A 14,810-nucleotide genomic window follows, 5' to 3' on the forward strand; every position below is an offset into this window, starting at 1 on the left:
GCCGAGGTACCTATTTTTACCTCCAAAAACTGGGAAAGCTTATTGACTCGAGTATAAGCCTGGGTGAGAAATGCAGCAGCTTCTGGTAAGTTTCAATCAAAAAATTTAGTTTTTCTGCTCCCAATGGAGGTGCCGGCGTCTCGTTTTTGGATGCCGGCGACCATTCTTGGACGCCGGCGAATAGTCTTGGAGACTTTTCTTGGACGCCAGCGACTGTTTTTGCGCTTGACCCGAGTATAAGCCGAGGTAGAGTTTTTTCAGCATATTTTGGGGGCTGAAAAACTTGGCTTATACTCGAGTATATACGGTACATAGTTATAGATCAGGATTGTCTAGCCAAAAATCACACACAACTAGATTTTATCAGAACAAGTACAAGAATTTTTTTTTTAGGATTTGCATATTAATGCAGAAGGGAAGAACTAATATAAGCATAGCTGTCAACTCCACCGATTTTATCGGGAGTTACCAGATTTTAGGCTGTCTCCTGTCCTTTTAGCACTTTCCCCCGTTTTCTGACGACTTATGACAATTTTTCATAATTTACTAGCAATCCATTGTGCACATGTGGCTTCAGGAGAGGTTCTGTGCAGTACATGTGCCATCATTTCCTTAGATGTCACTTCCTCTTACATCACCGAACCGTGTAATTTTTGGGACTTGATGTCAGCAGAGCGTTGCGCGCATGCGAGCCGATGATTCGTTGGCTTCAGGACATGTTCTGTGCATGCGTATCACGTCACTTTCCTTAGATATCACTTCCGCAAGTCCTCCGGTGGACTACATTTTAAAGTTGACAGCTCTGTATTAGTGCATGGCCTTTGTAAATGAGGAGTACCAATTACAGATTCAGCACTAACATTCTAACATTGCATTTTTCAGATCAACACACTCATTTGTCTATTGAAGAAACACAACCAGACCCCCGTACTGGAGTCTTCAGACAGCCACAAGAGAGTCGTTCCCACAAACTGGGATACACTGCCTTTGGTAAGAAGATAGATATAATGTAAACAATACATACTAAAGCGCAAAGTGCCACATTTTTAACAAACCATAGCAACCAAAGGGTAACAATATTTAAAAAAATATTCATAGGTTCATAAATATCAAAATAAAAACATTTTAAAAGCTTTGGTGGCATATCATGATATACGAAGCCTAGTGGATACAAACTTTTTCTAAACCTCTCAGCTTAAGACTCCTAAAAGGTTTTCCTGATTTCAATAAATCAAACAGATAATTACAAGGATACAAGGATGAGTTCTATCTTTAATAATACAAGATGATCAAACTCTACATCTCCTTATATAACTATCTTGTAGTGATGGTAGAGCAACTCTAGTGCAGTGTTCTGCTGCATGTATCACACTATGATTATTATGATCTTGGATACAACTATTCCCAAGCCATTAGATGATGTTCTGTCAGAAAACTCTCTACAGCACCAAAATAAAATTCATGTGAAACTGCAAGTTTCTGCTTTCTCAAGTAAAAGACGTTCTCTAGCCTTCTTAGACTTTGCTTGAATATGATCAGACCATGTCCAGTCCTCAGAAATTTGGAACCCTATATATTTATAACTACTCACTCTCTCTACTGCAGCCCCACCAATAGTAAGGGTAGAGTAGGACCTCAGCTGTTTTTTTTAAAGTCCACCACCAACTCCTTAGTTTTGTTGACATTCAAATGAAGACAATTGTCTTGACCCCATGATACTAGATTCTCCACCTCCGCCTTATAAGCTGCTTTATCACTATTAGAGATGAAGCCCAGCACCACTATATCATCAGCAAATTTTTTCGATGGAATTAATTGTTGGATGTGGCCTCACGATCATGGGTGTAAAGATTACAAAGGATTAAGTATTCGTTCTTTTGGAGCAGCTGTATTTAGGTATTAATGACACCACTTTCAGTTCTCACCACCTGTGAGACACCCCAGATACACAAGTTATTTAATCCCAGATCTATCAACGTAGTGAATAGTGATGAGCAAATTGGCGAAAAATTCATGAAATGCATTAGCCCCAAAGAAATTTTCAATTTTCAAGTCAATGGGTGTTTTTTCCTTAAGGCAACTTTTTTTGTCCAAATGCATTATAGTCAATGGGTGGTTTTTTTTCAAGGCGGCTTTTTTGTCCAAATGCTATAGTCAATGGATGGTTTTTTGGTTACGCAACTTTTTTGCTGCAAAATGTTTTGACGCGCAGTGAAATGAGCCGCACTGCGAATTTTTAAGGTGGTTTTGTGTAAAATTGTGCCCATGGAGAAACTCAAAAGTTCACCGCGAATCTAACTATGGCAAATTTTTTCACTCAATCGTATGGAACTATTGCATTAAATGCTGAATCATAATCAATAAATGGCAGCCTCATAATTTCCATAGCAATCTCTGTTTGGGAATCTCCAGCCTAGGACAATTAGTGAAGTAACAACAATATGCCTTGTAATTTGCAACGTTAGTATTGGCAGGTCAGGATTATGTCAGAACAACTCCTATTAGCAAATTCTAAAGTCAACGTTATGCAGAAGTATGCAGATACAGTGGTTAACATTTTAACCCTTGTCCTCTTAGATCATGAGATACCTTTGTCTATCCAAGAAACACAACCAGACCCCCGTACTAGAGCTCCATATCATCTGCCATCTTTCTAATGGGATACAACAAGCAACGTCTACATTTCATGATCTGCCCATTCCACTGAAATGCTCCATATTGGAGTGCAGCGGTTGCATGTAACATCTAGAATGATGTACTCTCTTTTGCAAGTGCAAGACTTGTGTTTAATTCTTGTAAATATTTAGAACTCTAATTTTTTTTGCTTTAATTATTGCTGCTCTATTGTATTGCTTCTGTACGACAGTGTTTCACTTGCTTCCCCCAGTGTATTATACACCAGATCCATTCTTTTGTGGAACGACAAGAATGAAATAAAGGCCGCATATATACCCAGCACCTGAACAGAAGAATATCATGCAAGATTACTGCTTTAGAAAGATCTACAAGTCATGCACCAAGTTCAGGATTTAACTGAATATTTACTGATTTAGCTGTACTCGATTTGGCAACAGTCACTTTTAGAACTGAGATCTTACTGACACTTGGGGGGCATTCAAGTTTGTTTTAAATTTGGAGTTTATTCAAAGTAAGAATTAAGATTATCTTAAGTATGATTAAGAATATGGGTCATATTTATCAAGGGTCGAATTTCGAATTGAAAAAAACTTCGAAATTCGAATTCAAATAGACCAACCGAAATAAAGTTGGTTATTTTGGTCTAATAGGTCCGTATTCGGCCGAATTCAAATCGTACGAATTGAAGGAATAGCACATTCAATCAAATTCGATTAGAAGTTTTTTCCAAAAAAACCCCTCTATTTTTCATAGTCCACCAATTGACTCCAAATAGATTCTAGGAGGTCCCCCATAGACTAAAACAGCAATTCAACAGATTTTAGATAGCGAATGGTCGAACTCGAATTTATAAAAAGACAGTACATGATACAGTTCGATATTTAAATTTTCAAATTTTTTACAAATTCAAATTGAATTTGGACTATTCCCTAGTCGAAGTACACAAAAAATAACTCAAAATTAAAAAATTTTTCATTCGAAAATTCACCTCGTCCTTTGATAAATCTACCCCTATGTATTTGGTGCATCCCTACCAAATATACATGTGTATGGGACCACTGTAGTGCACTTCATGGTTTTAAGACAAGAATTATTGTCTAAACCGTGGAGTATTGCTTTATTTACTATTTAATACAGGTGGGCTTTACCATTTCTAGATTTTTTATGTTCTGCAAAATAGGATGATGTGTACAGGGGTGGAGCCCGCTACAGATTTTTAAAAAAAATTCTCCTAATTAAACTTTCTTCTTTTACACTGAAATCTATTTAGCAGGTCTTCTGTATTACATAGTTAAATTGGGTTGAAAAAAGACAAAGTCCATCAAGTTCAACCCCTCCAAATGAAAACCCAGCATCCATACACACACCCCTCCCTACTTTTAATTAAAATTCTATATACCCATACCTATATTAACTATAGAGTTTAGTATCACAATAGCCTTTAATATTATGTCTGTCCAAAAAATCATCCAAGCCATTCTTAAAGGCATTAACTGAATCAGCCATCACAACATCACCCGGCAGTGCATTCCACAACCTCACTGTCCTGACTGTGAAGAACCCCCTACGTTGCTTCAAATGAAAGTTCTTTTCTTCTAGTCTAAAGGGGTGGCCTCTGGTACGGTGATCCACTTTATGGGTAAAAAGGTCCCCTGCTATTTGTCTATAATGTCCTCTAATGTACTTGTAAAGTGTAATCATGTCCCCTCCAAGCGCCTTTTTTCCAGAGAAAACAACCCCAACCTTGACAGTCTACCCTCATAATTTAAGTCTTCCGTCCCTCTAACCAATTTAGTTGCACGTCTCTGCACTCTCTCCAGCTCATTTATATCCCTCTTAAGGACTGGAGTCCAAAACTGAACTGCATACTCCAGATGAGGCCTTACCAGGGACCTATAAAGAGGCATAATTATGTTTTCATCCCTTGAGTTAATGCCCTTTTTTATGCAAGACAGAACTTTATTTGCTTTAGTAGCCACAGAATGACACTGCCCAGAATTAGACAACGTGTTATCTACAAAGACCCCTAGATCCTTTTCATTTAAGGAAACTCCCAACACATTGCCATTTAGTGTATAACTTGCATTTATATTATTTTTGCCAAAGTGCATAACCTTGCATTTATCAACATTGAACCTCATTTTCCAGTTTGCTGCCCAGTTTTCCAGTTTAGACAGATCACTTTGCAAAGTGGCAGCATCCTGCATGGAACCTATAGTTCTGCACAATTTAGTATCATCTGCAAAAATAGAAACAGTACTTTCAATGGCCACCTCCAGGTCATTAATAAACAAGTTGAAAAGCAAGGGACCTAGTACAGAGCCCTGCGGTACTCCACTAACAACACTGGTCCAATTAGAAAATGTTCCATTTACCACCACTCTTTGTAGTCTATCTTTTAGCCAGTTCGCTATCCAGGTACAAATACTATGTTCCAGGCCAACATTCCTTAATTTAACCAGTAACCTTTTGTGTGGCACTGTATCAAATGCTTTAGCAAAGTCTAAGTAAATCACATCCACTGCCATCCCAGAATCGAGGTCTCTACTTACATTCTCGTAAAAAGAAATTAAGTTAGTCTGGCAAGATCTATTACGCATAAAACCATGCTGGCACAAACTCATAGTATTATGATTTGCTATGAAGTCCAGTATCTTATCCTTTATTAACCCTTCGAAAAGCTTTCCTAATACTGACGTCAGACTAACTGGCCTATAGTTTTGAGGCTGAGAACGGGATCCTTTTTTGAATAGAGGCACCACATTAGCAATTCGCCAGTCTCTTGGCACAATACCAGATCTCAATGAATCCTGAAAAATTAAGTAAAGAGGTTTGGCAATCACAGAGCTAAGCTCACTAATTACCCTGGGATGAATACCATCTGGCCCTGGACCTTTGTTAATCTTAACCTGTTCAAGTCTCTTTTGAATTTCTTCTTGTGTGAACCATGCATCATTAGTTGTATTACTAGAATTGGGAGTGTTAAGAAGGAAACCTTCACTTACTGGTTCTTCATTTGTGTAAACAGATGAAAAATACGAGTTCAGAATCTGCGCTTTTATTTTGTTTTCATCAACCAGCTGATCCCCCTCTGATAGTAAGGGTCCCACCCCTTCCTGCTTCATTTTTTTACTATTGACATATTTAAAAAATAATTTGGGATTTTTTTTACTGCTTGCTGCAATATCCTTTTCTATAGCAATTTTAGCTTGCCTTATAGCTTCTTTGCATGATTTATTGGCCTCCTTGTACCTTATAAATGTTTCGGCTGTACCAGCTAACTTGAAAGCCTTAAAAGCACGTCTTTTCTTACCCACCTCAACACCAACGCTTCTATTGAACCAAAAAGGTTTTGCTTTGCAACGACGTTCCTTGCTTACAAGTGGAATATACTGACAAGTATATTTATTAAGCAGCATTTTAAAGACTTCCCATTTTTGTTCTGTGTTTAACCCTGTGAAAAGCATTTCCCACTTAATATGTTGCAGAGATGCCCTTATACTGTCAAAGTTTGCACGTCTGAAATTTATCCAGAAAGATTGATAAATTGAATATCGATCTAATAAATTCGCTGGCGTCCAAAAAAATGAGACGCCGGCGACATTTCACTGGAAATTCGCGAATCTTTCGGCGAAGTAAAACGCCCCAAATTCGTCCATCACTAATGCACAGTATATAGCCATCTATTGTAGAGTTCTGCAAAATATTATATATGCAAAATATATGCTTATTATTCTTAACTGATTAAATCATGTGACACGGTTAAAGCGAGTAAGGGGTAAGGTAGGGGACTTTTCAAAAACACATTGGTAAACACTTTAAATGTGTGAAGGCATGAGGAGCTCATGCCTGCTACCTGGTTTGCACATTTAAAATGTGGGATCTCTGGATCCCAAAAGAGCTTAAAGGGGTTCTGTCATGATTTTTATGATGTCATTTTTATTTCTAAATTACACTGTTTGCACTGCAAATATTTCACTCTACAATATAAAATTTCATTCCTGAACCAGCAAGTGTTTAGGTGCATCTCAGGTCACTTTGCCTGGTCATGTGCTTTCAGAAAGAGCCAGCACTTTAGGATGGAACTGTTTTGTGGCAGGCTATTGTTTCTCCTACTCAATGTAAGAGTGACTGAAGTTTATCAGAGCCCAAGTCACATAACTGGGGGCAGCTGGGAAACTGACAATATGTCTAGCCCCATGTCAGATTTTAAAATTTAATATTAAAACATCAGTTTGCCCATGGTTGGAATACAGGTACGGGCTTGGATATCACCTGACATTGCTTAGTATTTGAATTCAATTTCCTATACCGGTTGACCGGTGCCCTTTGTGGGACCATCATTCACTGGGACCATAGGTGGATCTGTCATTTAGTTTGTTACTTGTTATTAAAATATACCTTGTTTTATTAATATGCTTAATCACGCAGGACTGGTTATATTCTGTTAGCTACTGTGTTTGGTCTATTTGTACAGATGAGATCCTTTGTATCCTATTACATGTTATCTGTATGTACCATGTGACTTTCAATGACAGTATTCTTGATTTTACATCTGTATAATGGCCGTCATTTCCATTTTTACTGCTGTATGCTATGTATCCTATGTTTTGTAAAACACAATAAAAATTATTGAAGTAAAACATCAGTTTGCTCTTTTGAGAAACGGATTTCAGTGCAGAAGTCTGCCGGAGCAGCACGATTAACTGATGCGTTTTGGAAAAAAAAAAAAAAAAATTCCCATGACAGTGTCACTTTAAATCATTACAATATGCATTATTTAAACGCAACCATGAAATACATCATGAACTGATCATTGGCCTGGGGCCAGGCACCTGAATCATCCCACTTTGGACCACCGAGTTGATCTTTTTGAGTATAGGCAGTTTAAGGCTACAATGTTTTATTGTTGCATGAATACAATACTTTTAATGGTTTTTACACAGTAATAATGAGAGGGTAAACAGACAGACAAATTACAGAATTTTTATGCCTTTTCATGAAAAATGTTTTGACTTTTCACGAAATATTTTTCATAAAATGTTTTATAATATTCTATGGTTAATGAATCTAAGCACTCTATATTATGCCATCAATTTTTGTAGATGCTAATTTTTTTATGTTTTACTATGAAGTGGTGTTATTCGTTAACAATTATGTAAATGTGATAATTAACCAATCACATGTTGTGTGTGTGTGTGTGGGGGGGTGTTAAATTGTATTCACAGTCACAATGTTTTATGCTTGACAAACGTTGCACTTCTGCAAATAAACACGCAAGGGTATCTCCCAGCTTAAACCAGCCGTGAGTGCCAGTGTATCTTTGAAAAGGAAAGCAGAACAAGAGACATGAATAAAGTAAAACCTTTTTTTAATCACGTCCAGCAAGATTTGAGCTACAAATTTCCTTTAGTAAAACTGCTGACGTTCATATGGTTAGTTTACATTTTTTTTTATTAAAAAGCAAAGTATTTTTCCCATATTTAGTGCTTGCAAGAAGAGATGTTTAGTTCCTCTTGTTACTTGTTCTCTTTCTCAGGGAAGAAATTATATGTTGCTGGATCATACTCTTCCCAGAGTCGCTCAAACTCCTTCTGATAAGCTTTTACAATCACAGTGTCATCTGTAATGAGAATGTTCTCCTTGTTGGACTGGAATGCTTGGACGGTCCAGTTTAGGGAGCCGGTCAGAACAACTGTCCCGTCAACAACAGCAAACTTGTGGTGCATATAGCCACTGGACTGGTCATGTCGAACTGCAACACCTGAAACACAAATCAGAACACTTCATATACTAACCCAAGAGTTCTACTGGGTTGAGGAGCAATATAATTATTGCAGTAATATGTGGATGTGGGCAATCGTTCTTACATGAACTGAGCATATATCTGAATTATAAAAGTCTGTATGTTGGAAGCTATTTCCGGGTACAATTCTGTTAAATATACCCAAAAGCCATGGCTCAGATGGTTTTAGAGAGTAAACTGCCATCTGCTTGGGTACAAGTCAGGTATAAGCTTTGCCTGACATACTCCCCCCCCCATGTCATCTGAGATCAAATCATATAGATAACACATAAATAAGAATATTTCAAAATCAGTTATTTATGAGCAGCAGTTATCTAAGAGCAGCCATGCCAACAGGTAGATCGCATTTTCAGTTGCAGGCAAGAGTTGCATGGGAAGGTTAATACAGAAGACTCATACTTCAAAAACATAAATACATGTAAAACAAAAATAACAGGTATATCCGATCCTCTAAAGGGGAACTAATAGAAAAATATAAATACACATTTAGGGGCATATTTATCAAGGGTCGAATCTCGAATTTGAAAAACGTTGAAATTCAAATTGAAAAAGACCAAGCAAAATTTAAAGTCAAAGTTGTTTTTCCTTTGCCCGAATAGGTCAGTTTTCAATCGAATAGGTCCGTATTCAGCCTAATTCGAATCGTACGAATCTAAGTAATATCGCATTTGATAAAATTTGAATCAAAGTTTTTCTCAAAATAAACTTTTGATTTTTCAAAGTCCACCAATTGACTGGAAATAGGTTCTAGGTAGTCCCCCATAGGCTAAAACAAGTTTTAGATGGCAAATGGTTGAAGTCGAATTTTTAAAGACAGTACATGATAAATTTCGATATTCAAATTTTTCTCAAATTCAAATCGAATTTGGACTATCCCTAGTCGAAGCACACAAAAAATAGCTTGAAATTCGATTTTTTTTTTTTTTAATTTGAAAATTCACCTCAACCTTTGATAAATCTGCCCCTTAATATAAGCTTCATCTCATGGAAACTTTCTAAATATAATCACTGGTAAATTCTATACCATTTCTAAAACAATCAGGTTACTCTTCATTACTCCCCTTTCAGAAATCTGCCTCTCTTCATGCAGTTTTATTGGGAGAGTCAGATATCATTAAAGCATTAGCTCTAGTACATTGTCTAGGCCAATGATTCCTAACCAGTGGCTTGTCCGCAAAATGTTGCTCACCAACCCATTGGATGTTGCTATCAGTGGCTTTATTTTTGAATTCCAGGCTTGAAAGCAATTTTAACTGCATAAACTAGGTGTACTTCCATGTACAGCTTTCTGTATAGCTGCCAGTCCACAAAGAGGCTCCCATATTGCAATTATAGCCCTTATTTGGCTATATACTTGTGTGTTGCCTGCCAACACATCCATCTCTCCTGAAGCTCAACAAATCCCACCAGATTGCTGGCACACAAAAAAACAAGTTAAGGAGTATGGCACACGGGGAGATATGTTGCCGCTGGTAAGAATGCAGTACTCAGGGCAACGACCCAAAAATACTATCCCACCGGCAAGAATGTAAATCGCCAGTGGGAAAGCATAATTGCAGGGGTGCTGCATGACTCCCATGGAACTCCGAGGTTACTATCCTCATATTTTCCAACAAGGGGCACTTTATTTATTATAATACACAAGTTTTAGTGAGTCATGTACAAATTACATCACTACTCACAGTTTATAACTGATATCACTAGTCACCGTTTATAAGGATATAATTTACAGGCTATTCATGGCTTGTGTGTATTATAACAATATATATATATATATATATATATATATATATATATATATATATATATATATATATATATATATATATATATATATATATATATATATAACTAACACTCTGGGCTAGAGTCCTGTGCGGAACCAATTTCTAAGACCAGGACCCAACCCGAACCCCCAGCACGAACCGCAACCCGCATATTTATCCACTTTGATTCACTACCCGCCCCGGACCCGCAACTGCCTTATCCACAACCCGCCAACCACCATCAAACAGAAAGTGATGGTGCTGCAAACCGGAAGTGATGTCATCAAAAGTGGGTGGGGACAGAAACAAGTTTTGTAAAACTTTAAAAGGAATAAAAGATAGGCAATATTACATAAGATAAGAAATTTAGATGAGACCCGAAACTCAGCAGACCCGCAGGTATACCCACACCTGAAAATCCTCCCCTCACTCTCCAGGGTGCCCGCTATTTTTGCAGGTAACCCGCGGGTACCCGACCCGCTGCAGGACTCTACCCTGGGCCAGTGCGCCTATCAGGAGAAAACTGCACCGGTCTAGGGGTTTTTCCACTGATCACCACGAATGATCAGCTTTTTGCTTCTTTCTTCAAATTTCCCGGGAAGCAGTAGAACGATATAGCCGACTTCTTCGTTAAAGTATGGCTTTTCGCGCTGCTGCACACCCATGCGAAAAAATAAGCAATTGCTCCATGGGAGAACCCCCCGACCGATGCAGTTTTCTGCTGATAGGAGCACCAGCCCAGGGTGTCAGGTAAGTATAAGTGCCTAAATTTCGACTTTCCTTCTCTAGTGTAGAGAGCACAATTGCTTTCTCTGCACTAGCGATACGGCTACCCCTAGACCTACTCTGGCACTCACAAAGGTAAGCAACGCGTGAGGGGGGTACGGCATCTGAACGGCCACCTCAGGGGGCGAAAATCCCAGAAACGCCCCTGCAAACTTGTTACTTCACTTCCTAAAGTCGCCCAAAGTTTCCTTATAACACAACTTTGGAAATCCAAAGCAACTCTAAGGTTAGGGCCATTTTGTCCATCGCTACCATCCAGCGCCAGACACAGGTCCCTGCCTACTTGCGCCACTAGTCCCTGGCTGATGCCCATAAAGTGGTGACAGATAGATCTCCACACAAACACAAGCTCTTCTGTCACAGGGTGTTTTCCATTCAATGCTATTACGAGCGGTGGAGGGCATCGACGACCCCCATGTGCCAGATAAAGTGTGTATAATAACAGCTCATGTTTCACAGGCTCAAAGGCAGCGGTATGTACAGATAAAGTATGTAGAATAACCAATCACCACACAAATGACTCAGTATGGCTGGAAAATAATACAGGCCATACATGAAAGCAGGGTTGCCATGTTGGTGGGTTTCCAGCCAAATTGGGCTACTAATTTAAAGCCCAGGCGGGTTTTCATAGTACAAACTAGCCAAGGTAGGGATTTGGGCTACTTTTTGTGCCTTTGGCTGGTTTCTAATTTTGAAACCAGCCAAAGTTTTTTCTTGCCCTAATGTGCCAAGCCTGCATCTCCCAATGCATGTTGGGTAATGTCGTTTTTGTTTAACAATTTGTCGACTGCCAAGTTTAATGTAAGACTATACCCAGCATGCAATGGGCCTGACTTGTGTAGAAGATGGCAGTTACCAGATTTTGGGCTCGGTACCCATGTCTCCCGTCCCTTTTTCCGGGGATTTTCCTCAATATCAGAAAATTTTGGGGCAAAAATCTGCTGACCACCAAAATGTCTAGAGATTGATCTGTTTTAACAGTATTTATTGAAACTGTATAGGTATTATGGCCTTATTGGGCTCCCTATACCTCCTGGGCCCCCTCTGTAGTTACACCTCAAGTGACAGGCAGGCTCACACTGGCAATCTTTGGGTTCTGACAGCTATAAGGTGCCATATAAAGTCAGTATTTAGTGGGCTGTTTGGGCCTCTGTGTGGGCTGATTGGGCCTCTGTGTACCTGAAATACCAGGGCCTATTTTGACTCTCAGTCCAGACCTGGTAGCGGGCGAATCTGTCCCATTCTGCCTCATGGGAACATTTGTTAAACAGGCATATTTTCACATAAATTCATTAAAGGAAAACTTTACCCCCAAAATTAATAATTGAGCAACAGATAGTTTATATCATTAAGTCGCATACTAAAGAATCTTACCAAACTGGAATATATATTTAAGTAAATATTTCCCTTTTACATCTCTTGCCTTGAGCCACTATTTAGTGATGGTCTGTGTGCTGCCTCAGAGATCACCTGACCAGAAATACTGCAGCTCTAACTGTAACAGGAAGAAGTGAGGAAGCAAAAGACACAACTCTGTCTGTTAATTGGCTCATGTGACCTAACATGTATGGTTTTTTTGTGTGCACCGTGAATCGTAGGATCCCATGGGGCGGCCCTTATTTTTTAAAACGGCAATTTTCTGTTTATGATTACCCAATGGCACATACTACTAAAAAAGTATATTATTATGAAAATGGTTTATTTACATGAAGCAGGGTTTTACACATGAGCTGTTTTATGCCATATCTTTTTATAGAGACCCACATTGTTCAGGGGATAAGTTTAACTTTAGTTTCTTTAGAATTTTTTTCACTCCACATATTGTGCTATTTTCGGGCTACTTTTGAAGTGCCTCTCGGCTTGTTTTGGGCTGGTTTTCAAAATTAGACCCTGCAACCCTACCAGGCCCGGACTGGCAATCTGTGGGTTCTGGCAAATGCCAGAGGGGCTGCTATAAGGTCCCATTGAAAGTCAGTATTTAGTGGGCTGGTGGGGACAGTTTGGGCCTCTATGTACCTTAAAGGGCCAGGGCCCATTTTGATTCTCAGTTCATACCTGACCCTGCCTGAAGTAATTTCTGTTGAATATTCACCTTCAGCTTCAATGGGCGACTGGAGTCTCTATAGTAAATGAATAGGCTTTACTTGTCACCTCAGAGAATGAGCAATATGGCTTGCTAATTAGAATACACGTTACTTGGGACAGTAAATGACCTACATGTACCGTTTGGTTATGAAAACAAGTATAATAATAAGCCTCCTCACACAATAAAACAATTATCTGCCTGTGGCCCCTCACCTGCGCTCCGCAGGGGCCCAATCTGAGAGCCGGGGGCAGCCATGTAGTCGTTGTCAGTGATGACTCGGACCCTGACGTCCCTGCGGTGCAGAATAAGCAAGGCCCGGGCCAGGGAGGGACTGGAGAAGGTGAATACACAGAGTTCCAGGCTGCGCTGGGCCCCGAGGAGCTGCACGAGGAGACGGCTGAAGGCGCTGTCGGTGTGAGGGAGTGGACAGGAGCATTGCTTCATGGGAGACAACACGGGCTCGATACAGGTCACCGGAACCGGGAAAAACAGCACCTCCCGAAGAGGCTTTCTCCGCCTCATGTACCGATAGAACAGCTCTAAAATGAGAGCAAGGCCCGCCAGGCCCGCGGCTAACTTCCAGCGCCCCCACAGTAACATCTGAATGGCTGGGAACGAAGGGCGCCTCGGTATCACGTGGGACAGAAAAGGCGGGAAACCTCTGAGCTGAGGAGAATAAACTTGAAGCTGCTTCTGAAGGGATAGGGCTTTACTGTTAAGAGGTTCCTGTGGTGGTGTTTTCATATCATATTGCATAATGGTTGCACTGCAGTATATTCATCAGGGATATAACCTCAACATACTAATAAATAATCTCTCTCTCTGGACTGAGATTAAAAAAAAACGCCCTGTCATTCCAAGTGCACCGCCTCCCAACTGTCCCTTTTTCCGTGGGACAGTCCCTCTTTTGACAGCTCAACCCGCAGTCCCTCATTTGTACTGGAAAGTCCTTTTCTCTGCACTGAACAGCCAGAAAAAGAAACAAAGTTTCTCACTTAATTGGCTTTTAGCAGAGAGCCCAGAACAGCTAACAGGTGCAAATAAGATACTTTGTATCAATTTTGAGACACAAAAACACAGTTTAGATAAGGAGAAATATTTTCAAACTTTCATAACCTGCCAAATTTTGTATAACAAACATGGTAATTAGGGGGTGTGGCCACAGAAAGGGGTGTGGTCAAAAAATTGCTGTGCTACGTGCGGGAAAACATTTTTTGTCCCTCTTTTTACTTCCAAAATGTTGGGAGGTATGCGGCAAGGCCCAAACAGCCCCCCAATAAACAGCGACTGTCTACTCTATGGCATTTTATAGCAGCCCCTCTGGCATTTGCCAGAATCCACAGATTGCCAGTCCAGGCCTGTACCAAGGTGTTATAGACCTTATAATAGCACAAGGCAGAAAAAAAGTGCTTTTATACAGGATTTGGAACTCTGAGGTGACTTCTAATATCCTCATATTCTACAACATATACTTTTATTATAATACACACGATTCAGCGAGTCATGTGACAGAAATGACACCACTAAGCAATGTTTATAAGGATATAATGTGTATAATATATAGTGAATAAAGTACCCCCTCTTGTAAAATATAAGGATATTAGAACTTACAGAGGAGTTTCACGACCATATAAAAACACGAGGCCGAAGGCCGAGTATTTTTATACAGGTCATGGAACTCCGAGGTTACTTCTAATATCCTCATATTTTGCACCTGGAGGTACTTTAT

The 14,810-nt window shown here is 39.6% G+C and overlaps 1 protein-coding gene across 1 annotated transcript; it reads right to left on the reverse strand.

The window, feature by feature from the left end:
• Nucleotides 1-7,991: 7,991 nt before the first annotated feature.
• Nucleotides 7,992-13,683, reverse strand: pld6.S (phospholipase D family member 6 S homeolog). The gene is given in 2 exon segments (NM_001097789.1): nucleotides 7,992-8,401; nucleotides 13,294-13,683. Coding segments are annotated over 2 exon segments (633 nt in total). The 5' UTR covers nucleotides 13,682-13,683; the 3' UTR covers nucleotides 7,992-8,156.
• Nucleotides 13,684-14,810: the final 1,127 nt, after the last annotated feature.

Source organism: Xenopus laevis, chromosome 9_10S (genome assembly GCF_017654675.1).
Source record: "Xenopus laevis strain J_2021 chromosome 9_10S, Xenopus_laevis_v10.1, whole genome shotgun sequence".
In the NCBI taxonomy this organism is placed as follows: domain Eukaryota; kingdom Metazoa; phylum Chordata; class Amphibia; order Anura; family Pipidae; genus Xenopus; species Xenopus laevis.